General features: G+C 45.9%; 1 protein-coding gene across 13 annotated transcripts in view; it reads right to left on the bottom strand.

Annotated features, from left to right (window-relative positions):
• Positions 1–24813, bottom strand: part of PDZD2 (PDZ domain containing 2) — a 480351-nt gene that overhangs the window by 68440 nt on the left and 387098 nt on the right. For all 13 annotated transcript variants that reach the window (XR_012413605.1, XR_012413604.1, XM_073993248.1 and 10 more), the window contains one exon: positions 3589–3700. Coding sequence is in view for 11 of the 13 variants with exons in the window: in XM_073993248.1 (XP_073849349.1) it covers positions 3589–3700 (112 nt within the window). In the remaining 2 variants the exon portion in view is untranslated. The remainder of the gene's footprint in view (positions 1–3588; positions 3701–24813) is intronic.

Below are 24813 nucleotides of genomic sequence, written 5' to 3'. Positions count from 1 at the left end.
CATGGTGGCATGTGCCTGTAGTCACAGCTACTTGAGAGGCTGAGGCACGAGAATCACTTGCACCTGGGAGGCAGAGGTTGCGGTGAGCTGAGATCACACCACCACACTCCAGTCTGGGTGACAAGACAAAATTCCATCTCAAAAAAGAAAAAAAAAAAGAAAAGAAAAAGAAAATGACAGTGGTAATAATAGTGGCAGCCACCTTGTGGCGAGGGCTTTTTGCTGCCACACCATGGAGTGGCAGTGCCATACACATTCTTCCAAAGCAACCTTTCAACAAGGCACAGCACCTAGAACGCACTCATGTTTATTGGCAAAATAAATATATAACATAACCCTCATTTTATGGATAAAGAAACTGAGATTTAAGAAAGTCACCTGACCAAGGTCATGTAACCAGAGGTGGTGGATGTGGGAACTGACCTAGCTCTGCTGGATTCATGCATGTGCTTCCTCCTCCATGCTACGTTTCCTTATTGTGGCCTTGAATGTCTGGGAAGGATACAGGAGGAGAAGGTGGCATCCATTTGTGGCAAACAGTGGCCAGCCCTGGAATAACTACTCAGCCAAATATGCCACTTGTTCTGAATTAAGTAGTACGAGCAGACTCAGAGCATCACATATCTGGGAGGCCCTCCAGCTCCCCCTCCCCGTATCTGTATCGATAAAGCCCCAGATTGGGGAACAGAATTCTTTTCAAGATTTCCCAGAAGCCAAAGGGCAGGGAAGGAGAATTCTGTGCAGATCTTTTTCCCGGCATTGACTGAGTGACCTTTGGGATCCTCTGAACTTCTCCGGTCTCATCCATAAAATGAGGAATGTGGCCGGGGGCGGTGGCTCAAGCCTGTAATCCCAGCACTTTGGGAGGCCGAGACAGGTGGATCACGAGGTCAGGAGATCGAGACCATCCTGGCGAACACCGTGAAACCCCGTCTCTACTAAAAAATACAAAAAAAAAAAACTAGCCGGGGGAGGTGGCGGGCGCCTGTAGTCCCAGCTACTCGGGAGGCTGAGGCAGGAGAATGGCGTAAACCTGGGAGGCGGAGCTTGCAGTGAGCTGAGATCCGGCCACTGCACTCCAGCCCGGGCTACAGAGCGAGACTCCGTCTCAAAAAAAAAAAAAAAAAAAAGAGGAATGTGACCTCGCTGGTTTCAGAGGCCCCTGTATTTCCTCAGAGCTCTGGGCACCTCCCTGGGAACTCATTTATAAGGTCCTGAACAACTCTGCCAAGACAGCCAACAGGAAGGCCTCCACTGTGCCCTGGTGACTCCCTCGCCCCAAACACAAAGGCCTTAAACGACTTTCTCTTTATTCTTCCTCAGGGCTGGAAGGGGCTGGTCACCGGCTCCCTTCAGACTCTTCTCCTTATCAGCCTCTGGCCATCACCGCTCCTTTCAGTCCCCAATCCATGTTGTAACACTCGTTCAAGTGTAACACCGTCTAATTATTCTGAGTCATGAGCACAAAATAACTCATTCTGTCAATCAGATTCTTTTTTTTTTTTTTTTTTTTTTTAAAGATGGATTCTGGCTCTGTTGCCCAGGCTGGAGAGCAGTGGCACAATCTTGTTTCACTGCAACCTCTGCCTCCCGGGTTCAAGTGATTCTCCCGCCTCAGGCTCCTGAGTAGCTGGGATTACAGGCCCATGCCACCACCATGCCCAGCTAATTTTTTTTATTTTTTATTTTTTTATTTTTTTTGTATTTTTACTAGAGATGGAGTTTTGGCATGTTGACCAGGCTGGTCTCGAGCTCCCAACCTCAGGTGATCCACCTGCCTCGGCCTCCCAAAGTGCTGGGATTACAGGCGTGAGCCGCTGTGCCCGGCCAGATGTTTTTTTAAAAAGATGTATTTCACTGTCTTATACCTGCCATCTTCTCTGAGAATAAACTTGGAGCAGTGCGGGCATGCCCTCTCCACCAATCTGGGTGGCCGGAAGGGGACACAAATGTTTTCTGAACATTAACATACTACACATTGTGTTAAAGGCTTTAATGTACATTTCTTAAAAATCTGCTCAGCCTTTCAAAGTCAGGGTGTTCTCCTCTTTTTTCAGGTGAGGGAGGGGAAGTTCAGGGAGATTAAATCATTAGTCTACGGTCACAGGGTAACTCAGCAGCTGAGGGCTAAACCTAGTTCTGCCAGGCTTCAAAACCCTTGCTTTTCCTGCCGTCCCAGATGACCACTGTAGGGGGAGCCAAGGCCGACTTTCCCACTAAGCCAGCAGGCACAGTGCTGAGGGCCCATGCCACCTTCAGGGATCCACAGAAGTGTTTCCTTTTAAATATCTTTTTAAATAAGCGGAAAAAAATAAACACAATAGCAATGAATAGACACTGATGAATCCAGCTGTATCTTTTGTTTGTTTTTTGTTTTTTTTTGAGAAGGAGTCTTGCTCTGTCACCAGGCTGGAATACACTGGTGTGATCTGGCCTTACCGAACCTCCGCCTCCTAGGTTCAAGTGATTCCCCTGCCTCAGCCTCCCAAGTAGCTGGGAATAGAGGCGCACGCCACCATGCCCGGCTAATTATTATTATTATTATTATTATTTTTTATTTTAGTAGAGCTGGGGTTTCACCACGTTGGCCGGGATGGTCTTGATCTCCTGACCTCGTGATCTGCCCGTTTCGGCCTCCCAAAATGTTGGGATTACAGGTGTGAGCCACTGCGCCCGGCCTCCAGCTGTATTTTTATACCAACAAAGCCATACAATACAATTTTTACTTTTTTTTTTTTTAACGGAGGAAAAGACCCATCATGTGCCTAAAAAAATGCCTTTCGCCGGGCGTGGTGTGGCTCACGCCTGTAATTCCAGCACTTTGGGAAGCCAAGGCGGGCAGATCACGAGCTCAGGAGTTCAAGACCAGCCTGACCAACATGGTGAAACCCTGTCTCCACTAAAAACACAAAAAAATTAGCCGGGCACAGTGGCGGGCGCTTGTAATCCCAGCTACTCAGGAGGCTGAGGCAGGAGAATTGCTTGAGCCTGGGAGGCGAAGGTTGCAGTGAGCCGAGATCGCGCCACTGCACTCCAGCCTGGGTGACAGAGCGAGACTCCATCTCAGGGGGAAAAAAAAAACAAAAAAAACCTTTCATAATGATACACGAAAGTTCTAAGGTGCCCCCTGCACAGCGCCACTGCTTTCAATGCTGACTTTCTCTCTCTGGGCCCAGGCCAGCTGCCGTAAGGAAATGCCCAGGAGATATAGAGTCGATTTGCTCTAAAAGCTGCAACTCCATCCTATCTTTTTCCTGCTTAGTTGAAATGCAGATTTGATATTAACGCCACATTGAAAAGGATCATCTGAAATCTGATCGAAGTAAATGAACCAAACATAAGTTATGTTTCAGGACACAGAGACACACAGAAATGTTGCCATGCACTTTGTTATGACTTAAAAAAAAAAAAGTTCACATAGGCAGGAGGCTGAATGCAGTTATGCCTGGGGTATGTACCATCTAAGGAACAAATGATTTTGAGGTTTTAAAGAAGACAAGAGCTCATACCAGCAATGGCTTCATCTCCCCGCTCCTGAGGCTGAAAGCTCATCTTAGGCAGGCTGCATCAGACAGAGTCCCCACCTACCTGAAAGGCGACTCTTGAGCTTGATTTTATTGCTGCCCTGTTTGGGACTTTCCAAGTTCCCCTTGGATTCCTCAGCACCGCACACATCTTGGGGTTCATCTGTCCCAGGCATCTGAAATGCAAAAAGCACAGAGCTGATGGGAGAGCCCAGCCCTGTGATGACTTATGCTGTCCCCCTCCACAATGTTATCTCAAGGCTCAAGGAGCAGGAATACATGTGTTATGTGAGAAAAAGGATCACGGGATCAAAGCCCAACCCTTCAGATAAGCTGCATTCACAACGCCTTGCATTGGCCAATTCCTCCTCAGCACGCGTCTCACCGCCCAGCATGGAACCAGGGCCCCCAGTGCTCCCCAGCACGCGTCTTACCGTCCAGCATGGAACCAGGACCCCAGTCCTCCCTAGCACGCGTCTCACTGCCCAGCATGGAACCAGGGCCCCCAGTCCTCCCCAGCACGCGTCTCACCGCCCAGCATGGAACCAGGGCCCCCAGGGCCACTTCGTCTTCCATCCTACAGCTGAGGACACTTGTTGGTCAGTTACCCAGGTGGTCTCCCAGTGGTCAACTACAAAGCTACAACGCGAGCCCAGGTCTCTTGACCCGTGGGCCAGTGCTTTTTCCAACAATGCAAGTTGCAACAAATATTAAACCAGAAATTCAAATCCAATTCTAAGGTTTCTAAAATACAGTAAAAATTTGATTTTGTGGCAGCTATACATCTTAGTCAACCAAATGTTCTGTGTGCTACGCTCCTGAGTATTGATCAGACAGCTCCTGGAATCAAGCCCAGTCCAGGCACCCTGGAGGCGTCAACATGAGGTCAGCCCACACGTCCGGAAGCTGTGTGACCCCAGGAGGTGATGCAGAAAGTCTGATCCCAAGGCTCACTGGGTCCTCCATCCTAGACAAACCAAACATGCTAAAAACAAAACTGAACCCCTATTTACTAGAGAAGAAAATGAGACGCATGCACTTTGAGAGTGTTTATAAAAAACTGGGGGCTAAGTTTACATATACAAGACCTTTGAGATACGTCAAACAATAAACCTTCCCATTTGAAATTTTATTTTCCTTTGAGGTTCTAGAGGAAAAAAGTCTTACATTAAAATAGGGAATATTCTCACTAAGGAAGATATACATACTTAAAAAGGCATATAAGATATCAAGTAAAGAAAGGTTGATGAGGCTGGGCGCGGTGGCTCATACCCGGAGGCAGAGGTGGGCAGATCATGAGGTTAGAAGATTGAGACCATCCTGGCTAATACAGCAAAACCCCGTCTCTACTAAAAATACAAAAAGTTAGCTGGGCGTGGTAGCGGGCGCCTGTAGTCCCAGCTACTCGGGAGGCTGAGGCAGGAGAACTGACTGAATTTGTGAGGTGGAGGTTGCAGTGAACAAAGATCCTGCCACTGCACTACAGCCTGGGTGACAGAGCGAGACTCCGTCTCAAAAAAAAAAAAAAAAAAAAAAAAATGGCCGGGCGTGGTGGCTCACGCCTGTAATCCCAACACTTTGGGAGGCCGAGGCGGGCAGATCACGAGGTCAGGAGATCGAGACCATTCTGGCTAACACGGTGAAACCCCATCTCTACTAAAAACACAAAAAATCAGCCAGGCGTGGTGGCGGTTGCCTATAGTCCCAGCTACTCAGCAGGCTGAGGCAGGGGAATGGTGTGAACCCAGGAGGCGGAGCTTGCAGTGAGCTGACCTAGCCCCACTGCACTCCAGCCTGGGCAACAGAGCGAGATTGCATCTCAACAACAACAACAACAACAACAACAACAAAAGTTGATGATGAAAAGATTCCTGACTTCTCTTAAAGATGCCATTCAGCCTGACAGTTGTCTGGAGTTCATGACTACTAAATTAAGCTCAGTTGGCAGGAACCTTCCTCCCAATTGGGGTTGGGAGAAATCAACCTGGTCCTACTTAAAAGTGCTTTTTGTGTGTATTCAAAAGCTTCTTGATTTGCATTTTGTCTCACCAGTTATCAAAAGGTGATGTAATTATAGTGCCACTCCTCACCCTCAAGTTAACAGGTAATGAAAATTATATATTGTATATTAAATTCAGTATATAGCTGGGTACAGTGGCAGGTGCCTGTAGTCTCAGCTATTCAGGAGGCTGAGGCAGGAGGATCACTTGAGCCCAGGAGGTTAAGATCAGCAGCTTGGGCAACATAGCAAGGCCTTTTCTCTTAAAAAAAAAAATTCACCTGAGGTCAGGAGTTCAAGACCAGCCTAGCCAACATGGTGAAACTCTGTCTTTACTAAAAATACAAAAACTAGCCGGGCATGGTAGCACACACCTGTAATCCCAGCTACTTGGGAGGCTGAGGCCGGATAATCACTTGAACCTGGGAGGCGGAGGTTGCAGTGAGCCGAGATCACGCCACTGCACTCTATCCTAGGTGACAGAGCTAGACTCTTTTTCAAAAAAGAAAACAAAAATTCAATATATAAAAATGTATCAAGTAAGCGGTTAGAGTAATTCCACAGGTAATCTCTTTTAAGAAGTAATTGTTTATATACAAATTATGTATACAGTATATAAAGTTTGGAAGATTCCCTCTTCCTTCTCAAGTTCAAGTATCTTTCTGGGTTAGAAAGAGGAATAAAAAGGTCTGAGAATGAGGCAATGTAGGCAAAATTGAGAAAGGGGCATTGAGAAAACAAATTAATTCTGACATATAAAACAAAGGTAATACATTTGTTGCATTCATATTACCTTATCAGGACTGGCAGGTTTCCAGGTTTAAATGATGAAGAAAAAGCAGGAACAGAATCTTGAGGGTGATTTTAGAGATTTCCTGGAGGGATGTCTTTCCCAACCCCAAATCCTGCCATCAATACATACACAGAGAAGAAAGAGCCAACTCTGAGACAGGCCTGAGTTCTAGGCCGCATACAAACGGAAGAATCCAGAGAAAAGCCTTAGAGCCTCCCCCTTTGCTTGACTTAAAAACTTTATGCAAGGAACCTGTCTCCAGGTTCTTTCCAGAAGGTCTCCAGACTGTGAACCACAATTACCAGAGAGTGAGTTAAATTCCTGGTTCCAGTCGGGCTCGATGGCTCACACCTGTAATCCCAGTAATTTGGGAAGCGGAGATGGGCGGATCACTTGAGACCAGGAGTTCAAGACCATCCTGGCCAACATGGTGAAATCCCATTTCTATTAAGGATACAAAAATTAGCTGTGCATGGTGGCACGTGCCTGTAATCCTAGCTACTCTGAAGGCTGAGACATAAGAATCACTTGAGTCTGGGAGGCAGAGGTTCCAGTGAGCTGAGATTGTGCCACTGCACTCCAACCTGGGTGACAGAGCGAGACTCTGCGTCTAAAAAAAAAAAATTCCTGGTTCCTTCTGATAATACCACCTGACCCAGGCTATGGACCTGCAGAGAAAGGGATTCCCTGGCTTGCAAGACATTGCCTCCTCTGGTGCCTACTACATGGGTAGCTTATTACACAGTGGCCAAGGCCCCAGACGCTGGAAAGTCTGTCTGAGATGCTTATGCCAAGCGAGGAAAACCATGCCAGTCTATTGTTTCTGGACTTAAGAAGTTTTCTCCATCTGTCTTCTCCTTTATTTTCCCAACGCAGCCCCAGGTTTTCCTAGGACCAGAGACATTTTGGAGATAGTACAAGCACTTATGAGCACCCGAGAAGGAAAGCAGCCTGCCTGAAAGGTTTCTGGTCACGACAGACAGATTCAGTTTCTATGATCTACAAAATGCCAGTAAACTTTTTTATGCCAAAGAAATCCTATGCTAAAGATGGTATACGTGGGCCAGATGTGGTGGTTCACGCCTGTAATCCCAGCACTCTGGAAGACCGAGGAGGGCAGATCTCTTGAGGCCAGGAGTTCGAGACCAGCCTGGCCAACATGGTGAAACCCCGTCTCTACTAAAATACAAAAATTAGCCAGATGTGGTGGTGAGCGCCTGTAGTCCAAGCTACTTGGGAGGCTGAGGAAGAAGAATCGCTTGAACTCAGGAGGCTGAGGTTGCAGTGGGCCAAGATCGTGCCACTGCATTCCAGCCTAGGCAAAAGAGCGAGACTCTGTCTCAAAAAAAGAAAAAAAGAGATGGTGTATGTGGCTACCTAATGCCTGTAGCTGGAACCAGTAAGAATGGACCTAGAGATATCTCAAAGAGTTGCCAGCAGAGACTGTTGAGCTCAAGGAAGGAGTGACATTTTATTTCAGAACACACTGAAAGGGTTAGCAGTGGGGAATGAATTTAAATGGAACTGTTTCCTCTTGTAACAAAAAACTGGTTTTTCGTTGAGTTTGTTGTGACATTAGATGACTTGTAACTCACTGAACAGGAAGTGGGTTGCTTAGACACATTCATTCCAGATTATGTCAGGAAGTAGCAATATAAAATGCAATTTTGATTACACTTTCGTGACTATTTTCTGAAAATGTCCATACTCTTAAGAGAGTCCCTTTTCTGTGTGTGGTTTTGTTCCCGATGCACAGAGCAAACTGTTCTGGAAATGATGTCATTTTAGTTGTTCTGAAATGGAATTTGCAAAACGTTCTCCTGGAAGGCCTTCAGTTCAGCGAAACAGTTGATAAAATCTATTATTCATGCGCAGTTTCTAATTCATGTGTTACAAAACAATGCCATTATTGCTTCTCGGCCTTTTGGCTAACATCAAGTGTAGTACAAAACAATCCCATTATATTAATGGAGTCTCACAGAATTTGCCAATTTCCACGGTAGAGCCTTCCTGTTTGCAACATTTTCCACACCTGTAACATACACAGCAGAGAGAAGCAGCATCTTTAACATCTGATTTTGTAGAGAGGTGGTGGGACACAGTGGTTGAAAATCCGGCCAGCTACCTGGGCACAAATCCTGAGTATACCATTTTACTGCAATTTAGGGACGTCAGTCAACCTCTTTGAGCATGAGTGTCCTCATCTGAAAAATGGGCCTGCATTTGGGAATTAAATAACATAGGTTTCTGACTAAAGGTGGCAGATTTCTCCTGATTTCCCTTTGAGACCACACTAACATGACAGGGAAAATATTTTTTTAGGAAAAGACAGACATAATTCACAAGGATAAAGAAAACAGAAGACAAAAGCAACAAATTCTGGAAACCAGCAAGCTGACGACGATGTGGCAATGGATCTGACTTGAGAAAGCTGAATCCTAAGTGTGGATTGGAGAAGGGTGAACATTCACACAGAGAACTCCCCCAGAGCTCAGGAGGTGCCAAAAGAGGACCTCTGGAAGTGGGCATGAAGGCGGAAGCAGTGGCCCAAGAAACGACCGAGAGAGTGAAAATGACTGATGTGGCCACTGATTTACACAGGTCTGATTCCTAGGCAGATTCTCAGGGGCTGAGAATGGCCTAGGGAAACTTTGAGGTGCATCAAAATCAACAGGAAAGCTAACGAAGAACACAGAGACCAGGTTCATGGAAGGGGAACAGGGCCTGGGCCTCTGGAATTCACCACTGCCCTGGGCCAAAAGAACCACCCTCCAGTGAAACTGGACACACAGCTAAGCTGTGACTTCCCAGTTCTTTCTGCTCTCCCCTACGTTTACTTCAGGAATGAAGAAGGGAAGAAATGAAAGCTTCTCAGCTGCACCTGAGTAGCCCACCAGCCAACAAATAAGGGAGACTGTCATGTTGCTCCCTATTCAGAGTATACATATTTTAATCAGTGATTTAAGGAAACTTGTTCTGCTCAATGTATAAACTATAATAAGCACAGGACGTGGATGCAGAGTATAATGCAATTTACATGTGCCATAGGCAGCAGCATGGATTGTGCCTGTAACATATTGATGATTGATATCCAAGGCAGTTTTTTCATTATGTGAAATAGGAACAATCTTATTTATGTTTAAAGGGTTAAAATTCCCTTGCAGTTGTCTTAAAGGGTTATCATGAGGATTAAGAAGGAATTCATTGTAGAGTACCTAATGTGTATCATAAGAACATAGGTAAGGTTTAGTTGAAATTAAAACAATAAAAAGGCCCAAGTTTTCTCCCCCCAGGTCTCAGGGTGCCTCCAGATTTGATGATTACATAGACTGTAGCTCTAGACTGCAGAGATACACATTTCAACTTCATACCCATGGAGAGGTGGCAGATTTCATTAAAGAATAAAGAAAACCCAACGGAAATCCAAAGACATGCCATCTTCTTTGGAGACGGGGGAAAAAAAAAAGTCCTTTAATAAAATTACTGCAAAACTCACAGCTAAAAAGGCATTTTAAAGGCATGTGTCTGAAATGCTCAGTTTTTAGAAATCAGGTTTGTGCACAAGAACAAGGAGGATCTGAAAACATACTCTGGTCCTCTGATCAGAATAGGAGCAGTGGAAAATAGAAAATAAAGGAATACATGATGACTGACTAGAGAAAAAAGGGATACTTCCTTAGGAGATCTTAGACAACAGGTTCCACAGTCTGAGGAGTAACTGGGATTGTGAAGTCCCAGAGCACAGTGATGTATGGAAAAGACCCTTGATGGTTCCTATCTTAAAGAGGGTGTCACGAAAGTAGGGAGATGCTTTGTTATTCCTAAATTAGTGGGGGTGACGGGCACCTGAAGAAATCTACCTAAAAGAGTTAAAACCACAGGGAAGAGAGTAGAATCCCAGGCCCAGAACACATGAGAGAAACGATTTTAAGACTGCAGAGGAAGAGCTTCAGAAGGATGATCTGGGACAGCTCTCCCAAGAGAGATTGGCATGTGTGGACAGATTAAAAGGCAAAACCGCAAGGAAGACCGAGAAGAATGAAAAAAATTCTCAGTAAACTCTGAAGGAACACAGTTATCGGTCATTGCTCTGATGAAAGTGGGCTGAGAAATGCATGTAATGAGGCACTCTAAAGGGAGTAAATATGAGAAAAACAAAGGGGGCGGGGCCTGGCGGGAGGAGAATAGGCCAGAACTTGATGCTGGTCTGACAAGAGAACATTTCCTAGGTGGAATTCGCTAATGCAGAGCCAGTGGTGGTCAGCATGCATTTGAACAATGGATACTTCACTAAATAGAAGAGTCATTGATTGATTTCATCTCTTTCACAGGGACAGACCCTGTATGTTATTATCTACATTAGTATGTTAGAAAAAAAAGGTCTCAGTCAGAATGCAAAGAGTAGAAATACTTTTTTAAAAAACACCCAAATCTAGCAAGCAAGCCTATAAAGAAGAAATGGAACTAATTTAAGCAGCAGGTAAAAAGGAAACTCAAGTGAGTCTTCCCCAAAGGGGAAGGATATGAATCACTACAGACATATCCAATTACTGCCCCAAAATATGTAGGAGAAAGCAATGCCATGCAACCCATGGGACACTCAAAACCTGAGAAAAAAACTAATCTCAAGGAGCAGGCAGCAGAGGTATTAGCCCTCACTAGCTCATTAGGGGCACAAGCTCTAGAATCATCAACAGAAGGTCTGGATCATGAATCTGCAGAGGCTGTTTTTCCAGCTGGACAAATGTGGAAGGAGAGATGAAGCTTTCCTCAGTCTAAGCACTTCCATGCCAAGAGGCAGTGGAAATGGAAAATGTGGCTCAGGACTGACTGAACATTCCTGCTTTTAAGAAGGTAGAGCTCCATCAGAGGCACCATCCACACCCAATGTAGCACGCCGCGAAGCCCTTTACTTTTATGTCAAAGTGAAAATGCAAACCAAGAAGCTATTGAATACACACAGAAAGCACTTGAAGTAGGACCGGGTTGATTTCCCTCCATCTCCAGTTGGGAGGAAGATTCCTGCCAATTGGGTTTAAGTTCACGGTCGTGAATTCCGGACAACTGTCAGACTGACTGGCATCTTTAAGAGAAGCCAAGAATCCTTTCCTCATCAACCTGCCTTTACTTGGTATTATTGAGTCTCTCTGGTCTGCCCTATTGGGAGGTAATTCTCCCCGGGTCTCTTGCATTTCTGCATGGCTTGCAAACAGAGACAGAGGCTGTTGTTCCATGGAATTATCTGTCTTTCCAGGGATGTTTGTAGAGGGAACAGCCTTGAATGTTAGATAAGTGTCTCAGGAGGAAGGGACAGGTCCTTCCTCTGGTGCAAAGGTTAGTCAGGTCTGCTTCTAGGCGCGCATCTTCCTGTGGTGCAAAGGCTGGTCAGGTCTGCTTCTAGCCCATCATAAAAGACTGAGGTTGCCTATGGTCAGGGATCCTCAGCTGTGATGCAAATCCACTGCATGTGCCCACCCCCAAGCTTGTGTCACTGCCACAGGACTTGCGGGTGGAAGGGGAAATAATGTGAACATGAAGCCCTCAACTGAGATTCAATCCTAAACTGGGATTAGAGAAGCCAAAATCTAGCTGCTGTGCCGTGAGTAATAAAGTCGTTTGTCTCTGACTTGGAATCTCAAGTCTCCTGCCAGCATCCACGAAACTATTGTGGAAAAGCTCAGGTATTTTTCTTTCTTTCTTTCTACAGTTCTTGATACCCCTTTGGCAAATTTAAACAAGGTCCCAAGAACAAAATCTTGCCTAGGACAACTGTCTAGGGACTGGGGTTTGGCTCATTTTTCTAAATGTCAAGGGCGTGGGGACCATGTTTTGATACTATTGAGAGTCCACTTACTTTTATTTATTTGCATATCACTAAAAAGTAAAGCACATGAGAGACCTGCTGTTGAATGAATTCAGTTTTCTTGGAGCTGGAAAAAACTTTATTTGTTCCTGTGGAAAACAGCCCAGGCTGCAGATGCTGAAAAACATGATCTTTCTCCAGCATCAAGCACCAAGGATCTCCTTAACTAAGAACAAGCAAAATAATGGCTGGGCGTGGTGGCTCATGCCTGTAATCCCAGCACTTTGGGAGGCCAAGGCCGGCGGATCACTTGAGGTCAGGAGTTCCAGATCAGCCTGGCCAACCTGGTGAAACCCCATCTTTACTAAAAATACAAAAAATCAGCTGGGTGTGGTGGTGCATGTCCATAATCCCAGCTACCCTGGAGGCTGAGGCAGGAGAATTCCTTGAATCCAGGAGGCAGAGGTTGCAGTGAGCCAAGGTTGTGCCACTGCACTCTAGTCTGGGCGACAAGAGTAAGACTCTGTCTCAAAAAAAAAAAAAAGAGCAAAATAAGAAATAGATAGGAGAGATCAAAGGAGGTCATTAAGGGCTTTGGTTTTTTTTAAACACAAAAGTCAAGGAAATTTAAGTCGAGATGTTAATTACTTTAGATTTTAACATCTTTGGGTTATGACTTACAAGGGCATTTAATTTATTTGAACATTATTATGATGCTGACATTTTATATCACTGCAGAACCTCTGAAAAGTTGCACTAGACGATGTGGCTGGAAATAATTTTGGATGAGAAATACCACGGGGACTGAGTTTTAGTTTCTGGCAAATTTTGCCTTCTAGGGGTGGAGGGCAAACCATCATTGCCCATGAGACAGGCCTCTTGGGTCCAAGCTAAAAGTCTAGTCCTCAGAAACGTCCTGTAACTGTTTCAAAGCATTTGTGAGCTCTCCTGGAACACGCTGTGACTAATATCATGTCGCAATCCTGAGTATCCTCCGTCTTTCTCAGCTAGCTCTTGCAGCCTTACAAACAAACCATGCAAAGCATGGCTTTTATCTCCAGCCGTTTCCTTTGTGCAAGCATGCCTAGTCCCAAAGAAAACTTCAAGACTGGTTGCACCCAGTTCTCACCATGTTTTTATGGTTCCCAAGACTTGAAAAACAAGAAAAAATCTGCAGATGTGACAGAAGACATCTAAGCTCCAAATCCCCAGGAAGCTCTGTTGGCTCATCCCCCTGATCAGTATCCACAGGACAGTGCAACGCGGTGATTTCCCTTTCAGGCTTCAGTCACACTAAGATTATTTTTAGGTTGCCAAAGGAAGCTCATTTTCCAAGTCTCTGGGGCAGATGTTTGAGTGACCAAAGGAGAACCAGATGGTCATCAGAGAGGCCTGGGATGGGAATGAATAACCATTCAGAAAATGGGAATCAGGACAACAATAAATCAGCGCAAAGTAGCAAGAAGCCTGCAAGTTACGTGTAGAAATTAAAACAGGAATCTACTGCTACACTCAACCCACTGCTTTCCAACCAAGAGAGTAATTCAGAACTAAAGAGGAAAAACAGTAACACCAAAGAGTCAAACTCGTCAACCCTGGGCGTGCTCTGGTACACGCAGGGCATGTGTGCATAGATCAGAGGTCGTCAGATGCAGCTGGGAGTGGGGGGAGCTGCAGCTGATGTCCACTGCGACGCTCAGGCTGTGGCTCTGCAAATGAATTAATACTGCCCTTGTTCTAGCTAAGCCCATTTCCAGTTTCCTCCCATTCATCATCCCCAAACAATTTGAATGGGCTTAACACACATTGAGAGTGATTATTTTTATGCGTTCAAATTCAAAGAGATCTCTTGATTCCTTAGAAAGTTGAGGCAATACCTTTAAGGGCACAGGAATGTAATCAGTCATTAGCTCACAACTGACCCTCTTGCAGTGGGTTTGTATGTGTCACGTTCCCAAGAGAGGACAGTGTCCTACAGTAACTCTCAGCTCTTTGAAAATAACAGGAGGGCCAGGCATGGTGGCTTACGCCTGTAATCCCAGCACTTTGGGAGGCCAAGGTGGGTTGACCACCTGAGGTCAGGAGTTCAAGACCAGCCTGGCCAACATGGTAAAATCCCATCTCTACTGAAAATACAAAAAATCAGCCAGGCGTGGTGGCACACACCTGTAATCCCAGCTACTCGGGAGGCTGAGGCAGGAGACTTGCTTGAGCCCGGGAGGCAGAGATTGCAGTGAGCAGAGATCTTGCCACTGCACTCCAGCCTGGCCGACAGAGCGAGACTCTGTCTCAAAAAAACAAACAAAAACAACAACAAAAAAACAGGGGATGTGGATGTCAAGGAAGAGAATGCATGTGTTCATCCTTAGTACATATTTCAAATTGAGGTAAGGTAGTAACAGGCATTTTCTGGGAAGTGGAACTCTCTCACTCTTGCCGTGGTCCCATGACCTAGTGGGTGAGAAAACTGTGGGGTCTGGAGCTATTCTTTGGATTTGGGGGCTGGCTACTCAAGGTAGACTCTTGGGTCATTTCTTAGCAGGGTTGGCTACCAGGTTCATTGCATTGGACGTGTTTCTGGAAGTGAGACTATGATATGCTTTACCTTGAACACCACAATGACAAAATCAGGGGTGTGTGTGCGCGTGCACGCATACACATGCATACAGGAAAATCTCAAGACATGTAAAAAGTACAGGTGGGAAGGCTGTTAAAAAAAGAAAGGCATGTAAAAGAGCCCTAAGAAGTAAACAGGGCTGGGCACAGTCGCTCACGCCTGTCATCTCCGCACTTTGGGAGGCTGAGGCGGGCTGATTGTTTTGAGCCCAGGAGTTCAAGACCAGCCTGGGCAACACGACAAGACCTTGTCTCTACAAAAAATACAAAATCTAGCTGGATGTGGTGGCACATGCCTGTAGTCTCAGCTCTTCAGGAGGCTGAGGTGGGAGAACAGCTTGAGCCTGGAAGATGAAGGTTGTAGTGAGCCGAGATCGTCCCACTGCACTCCAGGCTGGGTGACAGAGCCAGACACTGTTGCCAAAAAAAAAAAAAAGAAAAAAAAAGTAGTAAACAGGGCAATTGGCAGGAAAGAAAGCAAGGGGTGAACTGTCAGAGGGGGCCCTGATCCAGCAGTGGAGTCAAATCCAATTCAGCAGCAACAGTAAACACGCCAGGCTCTTTTCTAGATAAACCTTTTAGAAAATGTGTTGTACTCTTACATGGATTATTGTAACAGAAAAAGATTGTTTTAACTGGGCATGCCATTTAGGCAGGTTTTAGATGAAGAGTAAGACATCAGGGGCTGGGCATGGTCGCTCGCGCCTGTAATCCCAGCACTCTGGGAGACTGAGGCGAGTGGATCACTTGAGGTCAGGGGTTCAAGACCAGCCTGGGCAACACAGTGAAATCTCGTGTCTACTAAAAACACAAAAATTAGCCGGGCGTTGTGGAGGACACCTGTAATCCTAGCTACTAGGGAGGCTGAGGCAAGAGAATCACTTGAAATGGGAGGTGGAGGTTGCAGTGAGCTGAGATCGCGCCACTGCACTCCAGCCTGGGTGACAGAATGAGACTCTGTTTCCAAACAAAAAAAAGCATCGTGGTTTACATTTCGGGCTCACTAGTTGTTGTTATTGTTAGGTCTGAGTCGGAGTTTCACTCTTGTTGCCCAGGTTGGAGTGCAACGGTACAGTCTTGGCTCACCACAACCTCCACCTCCCGGGTTCAAGCGATTCTCCTGCCTCACCTCCTGAGTAGCTGGGATTACAAGCATGCACCAGCATGCCCAGCTAATTTTGTATTTTTAGTAGAGACAGGGTTTCTCCATGTTGGTCAGGCTGGTCTTGAACTCCTGACCTCAGGTGATCCACTCTCCTCAGCCTCCCAAAGGGCTGGGATTACAGGCGTGAGCCACTGCACCCGTCCAGGGCTCACTGTTAAGTTCCAGGCAGCACTCTCCGGCCTTCTGCTGCCTTCCCCAGATCAACATGAGCTCCTTGCTGCTTCCTTCCTTCCTTCCTTCCTTCCTTTCTTTATAGGAATAGTGTTGAGTTCATGGGCTTTGCTGACATGTATTTCTAAGGGCAGGCGCTTCTTTAAGATAACCTGTTGGCAAAGCTGAGATGCTGGTGAGCCCACAGGAAGGAGCAAAAAGGCTGTTCCAGGCTCACAAATGATCACCCAAAGCAGGGCTTAGCAGACTCATGCCTGGGGGCCAAATCGGGCCCAGCACTTGTTTTTGTCAGGTTTTACGGGAACACAGTCATGCCTATTTATTTACTTATTGTTTATGGCTGCTTTCAAAGCACAAAGGCAGAGGTGAGCAGTTGCAACAAAGACTGTTTGGCTAGCAAAGCCTGAAATGCTTATCATCTGGCCCTTCAGTTGTAACTCCTCATCTACAACAGTGTCCCCATCCATGGGGGGTATGTACCAAACCCGACGTTTCTTTCTTTTCTTTTTTGAGATGAAGTCTCGCTCTGTCACCGAGGCTGGAGTTCAATAACGCAATCTTGGCTCACTGCAACCTCCACCTCCTGGGTTCAAGCGATTCTCCTGCCTTGGCCTCCTGAGTAGCTGGGATAACAGGAGTACACCACCACGCCCGGCTAATTTTTGTATTTTTAGTAGAGGCGAGGTTTTGCCATGTTGGCCATATTGGTCTCAAACTCCTGACCTCAGGTAATCTGCCCGCCTTGGCCTCCCAAAGTACTGGGCTTACAGGGATGAGCCACCGCACCCGGCCCCATTAATCGGAACATGTTTCTGTTCACTTCTTCCACCCACAAATCTAATGCCTTTTCCATCTTAGCTAAGCACTTATGCACTGTGGCTGTAACTTTTGCGGCTTGAGGGGTGATGACAAAATTAGCACGAATTTCTTCTTCCTTCTTCACAGTTTCAAGGATAGAAGATTCGTTCTTACCGTAGATCTTGCAACCTCAGCATACGATTTTTCCTTCCTTCCTCAAGAACCTTTCCACCGAAAGGAAGCCCTGTATGGCTTCTCTTTGGCGTATCTGCATTGCCAGCATCACCGCTTGCACTATGGGGCAATCACGAAGTAGAATACAATTGCTTGATCACAAGAACCGTGATACCCCAACAGTTGATCTGGTCATGGAGCTGGCTACGTAGTGACTAATGGGCAGGGAGTGTAGACGGTGTGGATAAACTGGATGAAGGGGTGATTCACGTCCCAGGCGGGACACAGCAGGACAGCGTGCGATTTCACCACTCTCGTCAGAATGGCGCACAATTTAAAACTTATGAATTGTTTGTTTCTGGATTTATATTTTCTGATAGAGGTTTACTGTGGATAAATGAAATTGCAAGAAGCAAAACTCTGGAGAAGGGGGGCTACTGTCTCGGAATAGTTCATACTCTAGCCCTACCCATCTCCCCACTGCCATCTGTACCCAGAATCATTATGAAGACTTGAGAATTTTCAGAAATATGACTTAGTAAGTGGAAGGGAAGGAAGTGACAGGGAGCGACATCTTAGGGAAGGAGCTAGCACGGTATTTCCTCTAAAAGCAACTTTGTCATCCAGGATTCTGTGTAATTTTATCTTTAAATTTCATTTTTAAATGATACAGATAAACTCTTTAAAGTAGTAAGGATTCTTTTAAAAATGTACATACTTTGCTAAGTGTCCCAGGATTACCTGCCACTGTTTAAAGAGGTTTTAGGTCAGATTGCTTTCCTAACAAACACACTGCTTGGAAAAATGGAAGAGGTTGGTTTGTTTTTTGGTCTTTTGGGTTGTTGTTGGTGGTGAAATGAGAGAATGTGGCTCGGAGGAGGAGGAAGGAGAGGCTGTCTGGGAGGGGAGACGGTGGGGACTTCAGTGGAGAGTTCAGACCAGGATGAGGGCTCTGGGCTCCAGGGGGTCTGTAAAGACAGCCGGCATCAAGTGAGCAGGAGGGGATGACACAAGGGTTCAAAGGCAAATAGAACCCCATTGAAAATATTGCATAGGGCCAGCCCCGCCTTCAGGAAAAAAGGGAAGGAAACTCTTTTCATCCTCTCCCTTCACGCCAAGAGGCCCTTGCTCCCAGAAGTCAGCAGCCCGACTGGCGGGTGACTTCCCACTGCCTGTCACTCACATGGCTTCCCGCCTCTCCATCCTCGTGACCATCACTCCTGCAGCACAGGCTCTGGTTACCTCGCAGTGGGGCTAGGTAGAGCAAGGGCCTCCAAATCCATCTCTCCACCTCCATCCTGCCTTTCTCCAATCCCACTCCTCCTCTGCCCCGCGGCTTGAGTCATCTCAAAAACTCTGACCCTGTCCCTCAACTGAATAGCCATCTTGTGAGTCACTTTCCTTGTAAAATAAGTCAAAATTCCACAGTCTGAAACTAGAAGCATGGGCTGAACATTTGCTTCATAGGCTTTGTGGCTCTCTGGATAGACTTTGAAATTTCCTATTTGAGGAAATACTTTTTCTGTACATTATTTTTCTGTTCCAGAACGTCATCAGTTTCTGCAGGTGTTCCTGTGGAAGTCCTATGGAATAGTCAAATGCCACCCATCCATTGACCCCTGCTGATCCCCGGAAGGAATCAGATCTCTTCTCTAGGTCAGTATTGCACATGACTCCTTGAGGATTCATTATGCTGAAAAGGGGAATATGAAAAGTACAGAAATGGCCAGGTGCGGGGGCTCATGCCTATAATCCCAGCACTTTGGGAGGCCAAGGCAGGAGGATTGCCTGAGCTCAGGAGTTCGAGATCAGGCTGGGTAACATGGTGACACCCCGTCTCTACTAAAATACAAAAAAAAAAAAAAATTAGCTGGACGTGGTGGCATGTGCCTGTAGTCCCACCTACTCGGGAGACTGAGGCAGGAGAATTGCTTGAACCTGGGAGGTGGAGGTTGCAGTGAGCCCAGATCGCACCATTGTACTCCAGCCTGCTCAACAGTGAGACTCCGTCCCCCCACCGCAAAAAAAAAAGAAAAGAAAAAAGAAAAAAGTACAGAAAAAATCATAATTCATTTTGGAATATAAAAAATGGCACGAGAGAAGAAACAAAACTGGGTCTGCCACCTCTGTATCCCCGAAGCACCCAGCACAGTGCTCGGAGTGTGGACGGAGATGTCAGCCTGGCCGTCACCCAGCATTGATTCGTACAATGGCTTGGTTGTGGGCACCTGCAGGGTCATGTTATGAACTACTGCGGTTGTATCTGGTATCAGCAGGAACAGTGTTAGGAAGAATTCCAGATGTCTGCCCCGAGAGCTAAAGAGGAGGGGTAGGTGGGTGACACAAAGGCCACCTTTTTGCTACTCATAGCTTAAAAGATAATTCCACAGATATTTACTAAGTAGATATATTTGTTTCAAGGGGAAATAAATTTGAATATCCACACAAAAGCTTTACCAACAAATTTTGGAAAACACCTGCCCATTTACAAACCAGGAGCTGGCTTTCTAAGTGCTAAAATGTGAGAAACAGGTAAAACTGGCCATCAGAGAAAGGAGAGATGACTGAAGGCTTGGAGGAGTTAGAAAGTCTCTGTGAGGAGACCAGATGCGGTGGCTCATGCCTATAATCCCAGCACTTTGGGGAGGTCAAGGCAGGTGGATCACTTGAGGTCAGGAGTTCAAGACCAGCCTGGCCAACATGGTGAAAGCCCATCTCCACTAAAAAATATAAAAATTACCCAGGCATGGTGGCAGGCGCCTGTAATCCCAGCTACTCGGGAGGCTGAGGCAAGAGAATTGCTTGAATTCAGGAGGCTGAGACATGAGAATCGCTTGAACCCAGGAGGCAGAGGTTGCAGTGAGCCGAGATCATGCCACAGCACTCCAACCTGGGTGACAGAGCGAGACTCTGTCTCAACAACAACAACAACAACAAACAAACAAACAAAAAACATCAAGGCAAGCAAACAGTAACAGTAGGGGGTGGGGTGAGGAGTTTGTCCTAAATCGCTCCACCTCTTTGTGAAATTTCTGCCCTGGATTCCACAGGGGAACTTCTGACCTCTTGTATTTTGCTTTGTTTTTATTTCTCAGGCTTTGTGCTACCATGTTGCATAAGATGTGGCTAAAAAGAGGAAAATGTAATAATAATTCCAAATCTTCCAATGCACATGAAGTCTTTAAGTAAGGTGGGTCCCTCCCGCCACCCCATCAAAGATCATTTTGTTGGCCAGGTGCAGTGGCTCACTCCTATAATCCCAGTACTTTGGAAGGCCGAGGTGGGCAGATCACTTGAGGTTAGGAGTTCCAGACCAGCCTGGCCAACATGGTGAAACACTGTTTCTACTAAAAATACAAAAAACTAGCCAGGCGTGGTGGCGTGCACCTATAGTCCCAGTTACTTGGGAGGCTGAGGCAAGAGAATCACTTGAACCTGGGAGGCAGAGGTTATAGTGAGCCAAGATCATGCCACCGTCACCATACTCCATCCAGCCTGGGTGACAGTGAAGACTCTGTCTCCAAAAAAAAAAAAAAAAAAAAAGATCATTTTGTCATTTGCCTATAATCCAGCACAATAACTGAAATTGAAACTAAGAGAGGAACTCCTTTTCCTCTTAAGAGCAAGATTCTGATAATGCAGCAACATTATCTACATTACAGTCTCAGAAGATACATCTCAAGGATTTTTGTTACCTTAAAGGCTCAGCGAAGCTCATAAACAGAGTTATCCTGAGATATATGGTGCAAAAATGAGCCACATTACCCTGTTTTCACCTCCTGTAGTTATTGCCTTCGTTTTGTCTATGGCAGAAGAAATGTTTCAGTTTCATTTCTGAACAGCCATCTTCCTTTGAGTCTTAATATATTATATTTTGGCTGGGCACAGTGACTCACGCCTGTAATCCCAGCACTTTGGGAGGCCGACGCAGGCGGAGCATGAGGTCAGGAGTTTGAGACCAGCTTGGCCAACATGGTGAAAGCTCGTCTCCACTAAAAATACAAAAATTAGCCGGGCATGGAGGCAGAGGTTGCAGTGAGCTGACATTGTGCCACTGTACTCCAGCCTGGATGACAGACGATGACTCTGTCTCAAAAAAATATATATACATATATTATATATATGTATATTCTACTTTACATTTCAACGTGTGGACCACAGACATAAGCCCCTTAAAGACATATAAACCGAAATTAACTAAATAGCAGTGTTACAAATAAGAGGAAAATTTGGAATGGGGGTGAGAAGGCATCTTGGAACACTGTAATGAAATGTGCAAAGACAGGAAGCAACTTACCTCCTGTTAGAAAGTCATTACATGACTTCTACATATTATGTTCATAAAAGAAATTAACTTGAGGGCAAAGAAACTTTATTATATGCTCCAATGATTCATATTTTATTTTCATTGAAATCTGAAAGAATTTTTCAAATCCAAAGAATGATAATAAATTTGACTGCATACTAAGTAAATTTTTTTAACTGTATTTCCTAATGCTCTGTGCTATGATGTCAGTCTTTCTAAGCCGGGAAGCCATCAAGCACTCCTAACACAGATTCATAAATTCTAAACCTATACTACTGTACTAATGTCTGCATGTACCATAAAACAAAACAATCTAAAACATGATAAGACCTACATATGTTCTAATATTTTCCTCCCATACCCCGAGAAATCATCTGGCTTCTCTGGGTGTGCCTATTCTATTACGGAGACCACTGCTCTCTGAGGATCCATGTGAAATACAATATTTGCTTTCCTGGCTGGGCAACGTGGTTCACGCCTGTAATCCCAGTACTTTGGGAGGCCGAAACGGGAGGATTGCTTGAGCCCAGGAGGTCGAGACCAACCTAGAAAACACAGGGAGACCCCGTCTCTACAAAACATACAAAGATGAAATTAGCCGGGCATGGTGGCATGCAACTACAATCCTAGCTACTCAGGAGGCTGAGGTGGGAGGATCTCTTGAGCCCAGGAGGTCAAGGCTGCAGTGAGCCATAATTGTGCCACTGCACTCTAGCCTGGGCAACAGAGTGAGACCCTGTTGCCAAAAAAAAAAAAAAAAAAGGCTTTTCTATGCAAATGACATGAGCTGTTTACCTCCTTGAGAACTGCAAACTGCTTAGATAAAGATGCAGCAAGGCCAGGTAGCCAGTTGGAACAGGCCCTGAGTGTGTGCCACGGGAGTAAGCCTAATTCAAACTTCAGCAGTTTTCCAGGCAATTCATCTTAGCCAAATAATTACTCTTATCTCCTTTCTTCCTCCACCCACTTAAATAACCACTTCATCTTCTTAAATATAAAACCAAACCAAACAAAAACCACCCCCAAATGTAAATCTTATTTTCTTAGACCAGCAATCATTGCCGTCTTGTCCTTCCTATCTTGCTCTGGCAATCCGACATAAGGCATTGAGTTTCAAGCAACCTTTTCTATGTCCTGTGCCAGCTGAAGTGTTGCTTAAGGAACATCTAAGTGAACTGAGACCTACTTGGGGAAGTCCCGGGCTGAGGCGGGGGAGAGAGAGAAGTTGACAGTTTGGAGCAGTGGGGAGAAAATGCACAACTCGGGGAGCTGTGGATCGCCATGTGTGGCCGCCTGCTGCGGGTGCCGAGAATGAGGCAGTTTCTGCATCAGCAGCTCCGGTCTATATAATAGGAACTGGTGTCTGGGAAGGCAACGAGAACAATGATGTGCAAGCCAGTCTGTGCTCATGAGGATCCGGAGCAGGCTGGGGGAATCTGTGCTTCTAAGTTTCCCACGAGCACCACAAACACCTTGGCCTCACTCCCTCTGTCCCTGAACTGTGGAAAATAGGGAGACAGCTGGGGGCCTAAAACCTCCCCTTGTCTCAATGCCATGCACACAGAGGTCCCTGGGCATCGCCCAGCTCCTAGCCAGGAGACTCTTAGAATCCTTGCCACTTTCACTTTTTACAATCTCGCTGAGCATCAGAATCACCAGAAACACAGGCTCCTGGGCCCTACTCCGCTCAGACCTGCCAAGGAGGCCTCTCCAGAGCGCAGGAGCCGGATGCAAGAGTGTGGAAGCTCCCTGCGCCCATTCATGCTTTTGCAAAAACAGTGATCCTTCCGCATTTCGGTGAAGTCTGTGAACTCTTTGCACTGCATTCATCTCTTTTTCCTGGTTCTTTTTTTTCCCCTCGCAGCTGCCTTGAGCTAGAATGTGACTTTTCCAGGGGAACAAGTTTGCTATCAGCGGAGCCCTGTGGTCTTCCTTCTCACTGTAGATCTCCAGCTTATAAAATGCGAGGTTGGGACCAGTTACTCCCCAAGGTTCCCTGCAGTTCTGACACTTTATGGTTGTTTACCACAACCCACATCTCTGACACTCAACAGTTCTGGGCTCTTTGCCCTGGTGCCTTTTTGGTCTTTTCATTTATATCCCACTTATTTCTTCACCAACTCCCCCTGGGATGTTTAATCCTTTGTTTTTGCTGCTGATTCATTAAAAACCAAGTCCGAAATTCCCTCTAGCTGCTTGCAAGTTTCTAACCTTAACCAAACAAAAAGGAAGAAATCTACTTATCTGTACTTATCTGTTAATGAGATGCTACTACAAATATCCTATTTTAAGGGAGGGGACACCGTGTTCTCCCAGTGTTACATTTCAAAAAATGATGTCTAAATCACTGCTATTCTTATCCCAGACAGAAAGTCCCAGAAGGGAGGAGCAGAGAGACTTTCTCTCACCTGGGGACAGAAACAAATGTCTACTATGTGCCAAGGCCATTTTAAACTATTTTTTTCTTATTTATTTATTTTTTTGAGACAGAGTCTGGCTCTGTCACCCAGACTGGAGTGCAGTGGCACCATCTCAGCTCACTGCCAACTCCGCCTCTGGGGTTCAAGCGATTATTGTGCCTCAGTCTCCCTAGCAGATGGGATGACAGGTGTGAGCCACCACACCACGCAATTTTTTTTGTTTTTTGTATTTTTAGTAGAGATGAGGTTTTGGCCATATTGGCCAGGCTGGTCTCGAACTTCTGACCTCAAGTGATCCATCTGCCTAGGCCTCCCAAAGTGCTGGGGTTACAGGTGTGAGCCACTGTGCCCGGCCCAGGACATTTTAAATTCATGGTATGCTGGGGAAGATGGTGGAAGGCGACCAAACCTTACAATGAGGGGTATGCAGGGGGCATTACGGGATGGTGAGAGGGCACACAACCATCTGCCCATCTGCACATCTGTCCAACCATCCATCCATCTATCTCATACATACAGAGTGACAGTGAGGACCTGGGAGACGCAAGGAGCAAACCTCCCTGCCCCCACGGAGCCTCCACTCATGGAGGATGACATTAATAGGCTCAGAGAGACTGTTAGACTCAGCCCACACTGACCACAGAAGCAGCCTAAGTGGTGACCCTCTATCCTTAAGGCCTCAGGGGAAGAACATGCGCTCCCTTCAGATGCAGAGAGAGCTCCGTGCTGGTGTCTCTCAGCATGAACAGTTCTAGTCTGAAGATCTGCCTTTCAGTCAGACTCTGTGTCTTTCTGTTTTAATGCTAATCACAGGTTTACATCCTTGGTGTTCATTGTTCTTTGTATTAGACTCTAAGTTCAATTTGCCAGAAAAAACCAGGTCAACCCCGAAACAAGAGAGAGTTTCCCATCTAGGACACCATGAATCAACCAAAAATGATACATTCAGATGCTGTCACAGAAGTCCTTACTGCCCGGACACATTTGGAAACATTTAGAGCAGACATTTGATCAATTATTCAGTCCAAATAAAACACAAGAGGT

The sequence above is a fragment of the Macaca fascicularis genome, chromosome 6, assembly GCF_037993035.2.
Source record: "Macaca fascicularis isolate 582-1 chromosome 6, T2T-MFA8v1.1".
Taxonomy (NCBI): Eukaryota; Metazoa; Chordata; class Mammalia; order Primates; family Cercopithecidae; genus Macaca; species Macaca fascicularis.
Note: the sequence above shows the minus strand (reverse complement) of the source record. Positions and strands in the feature narration are given on the sequence as shown.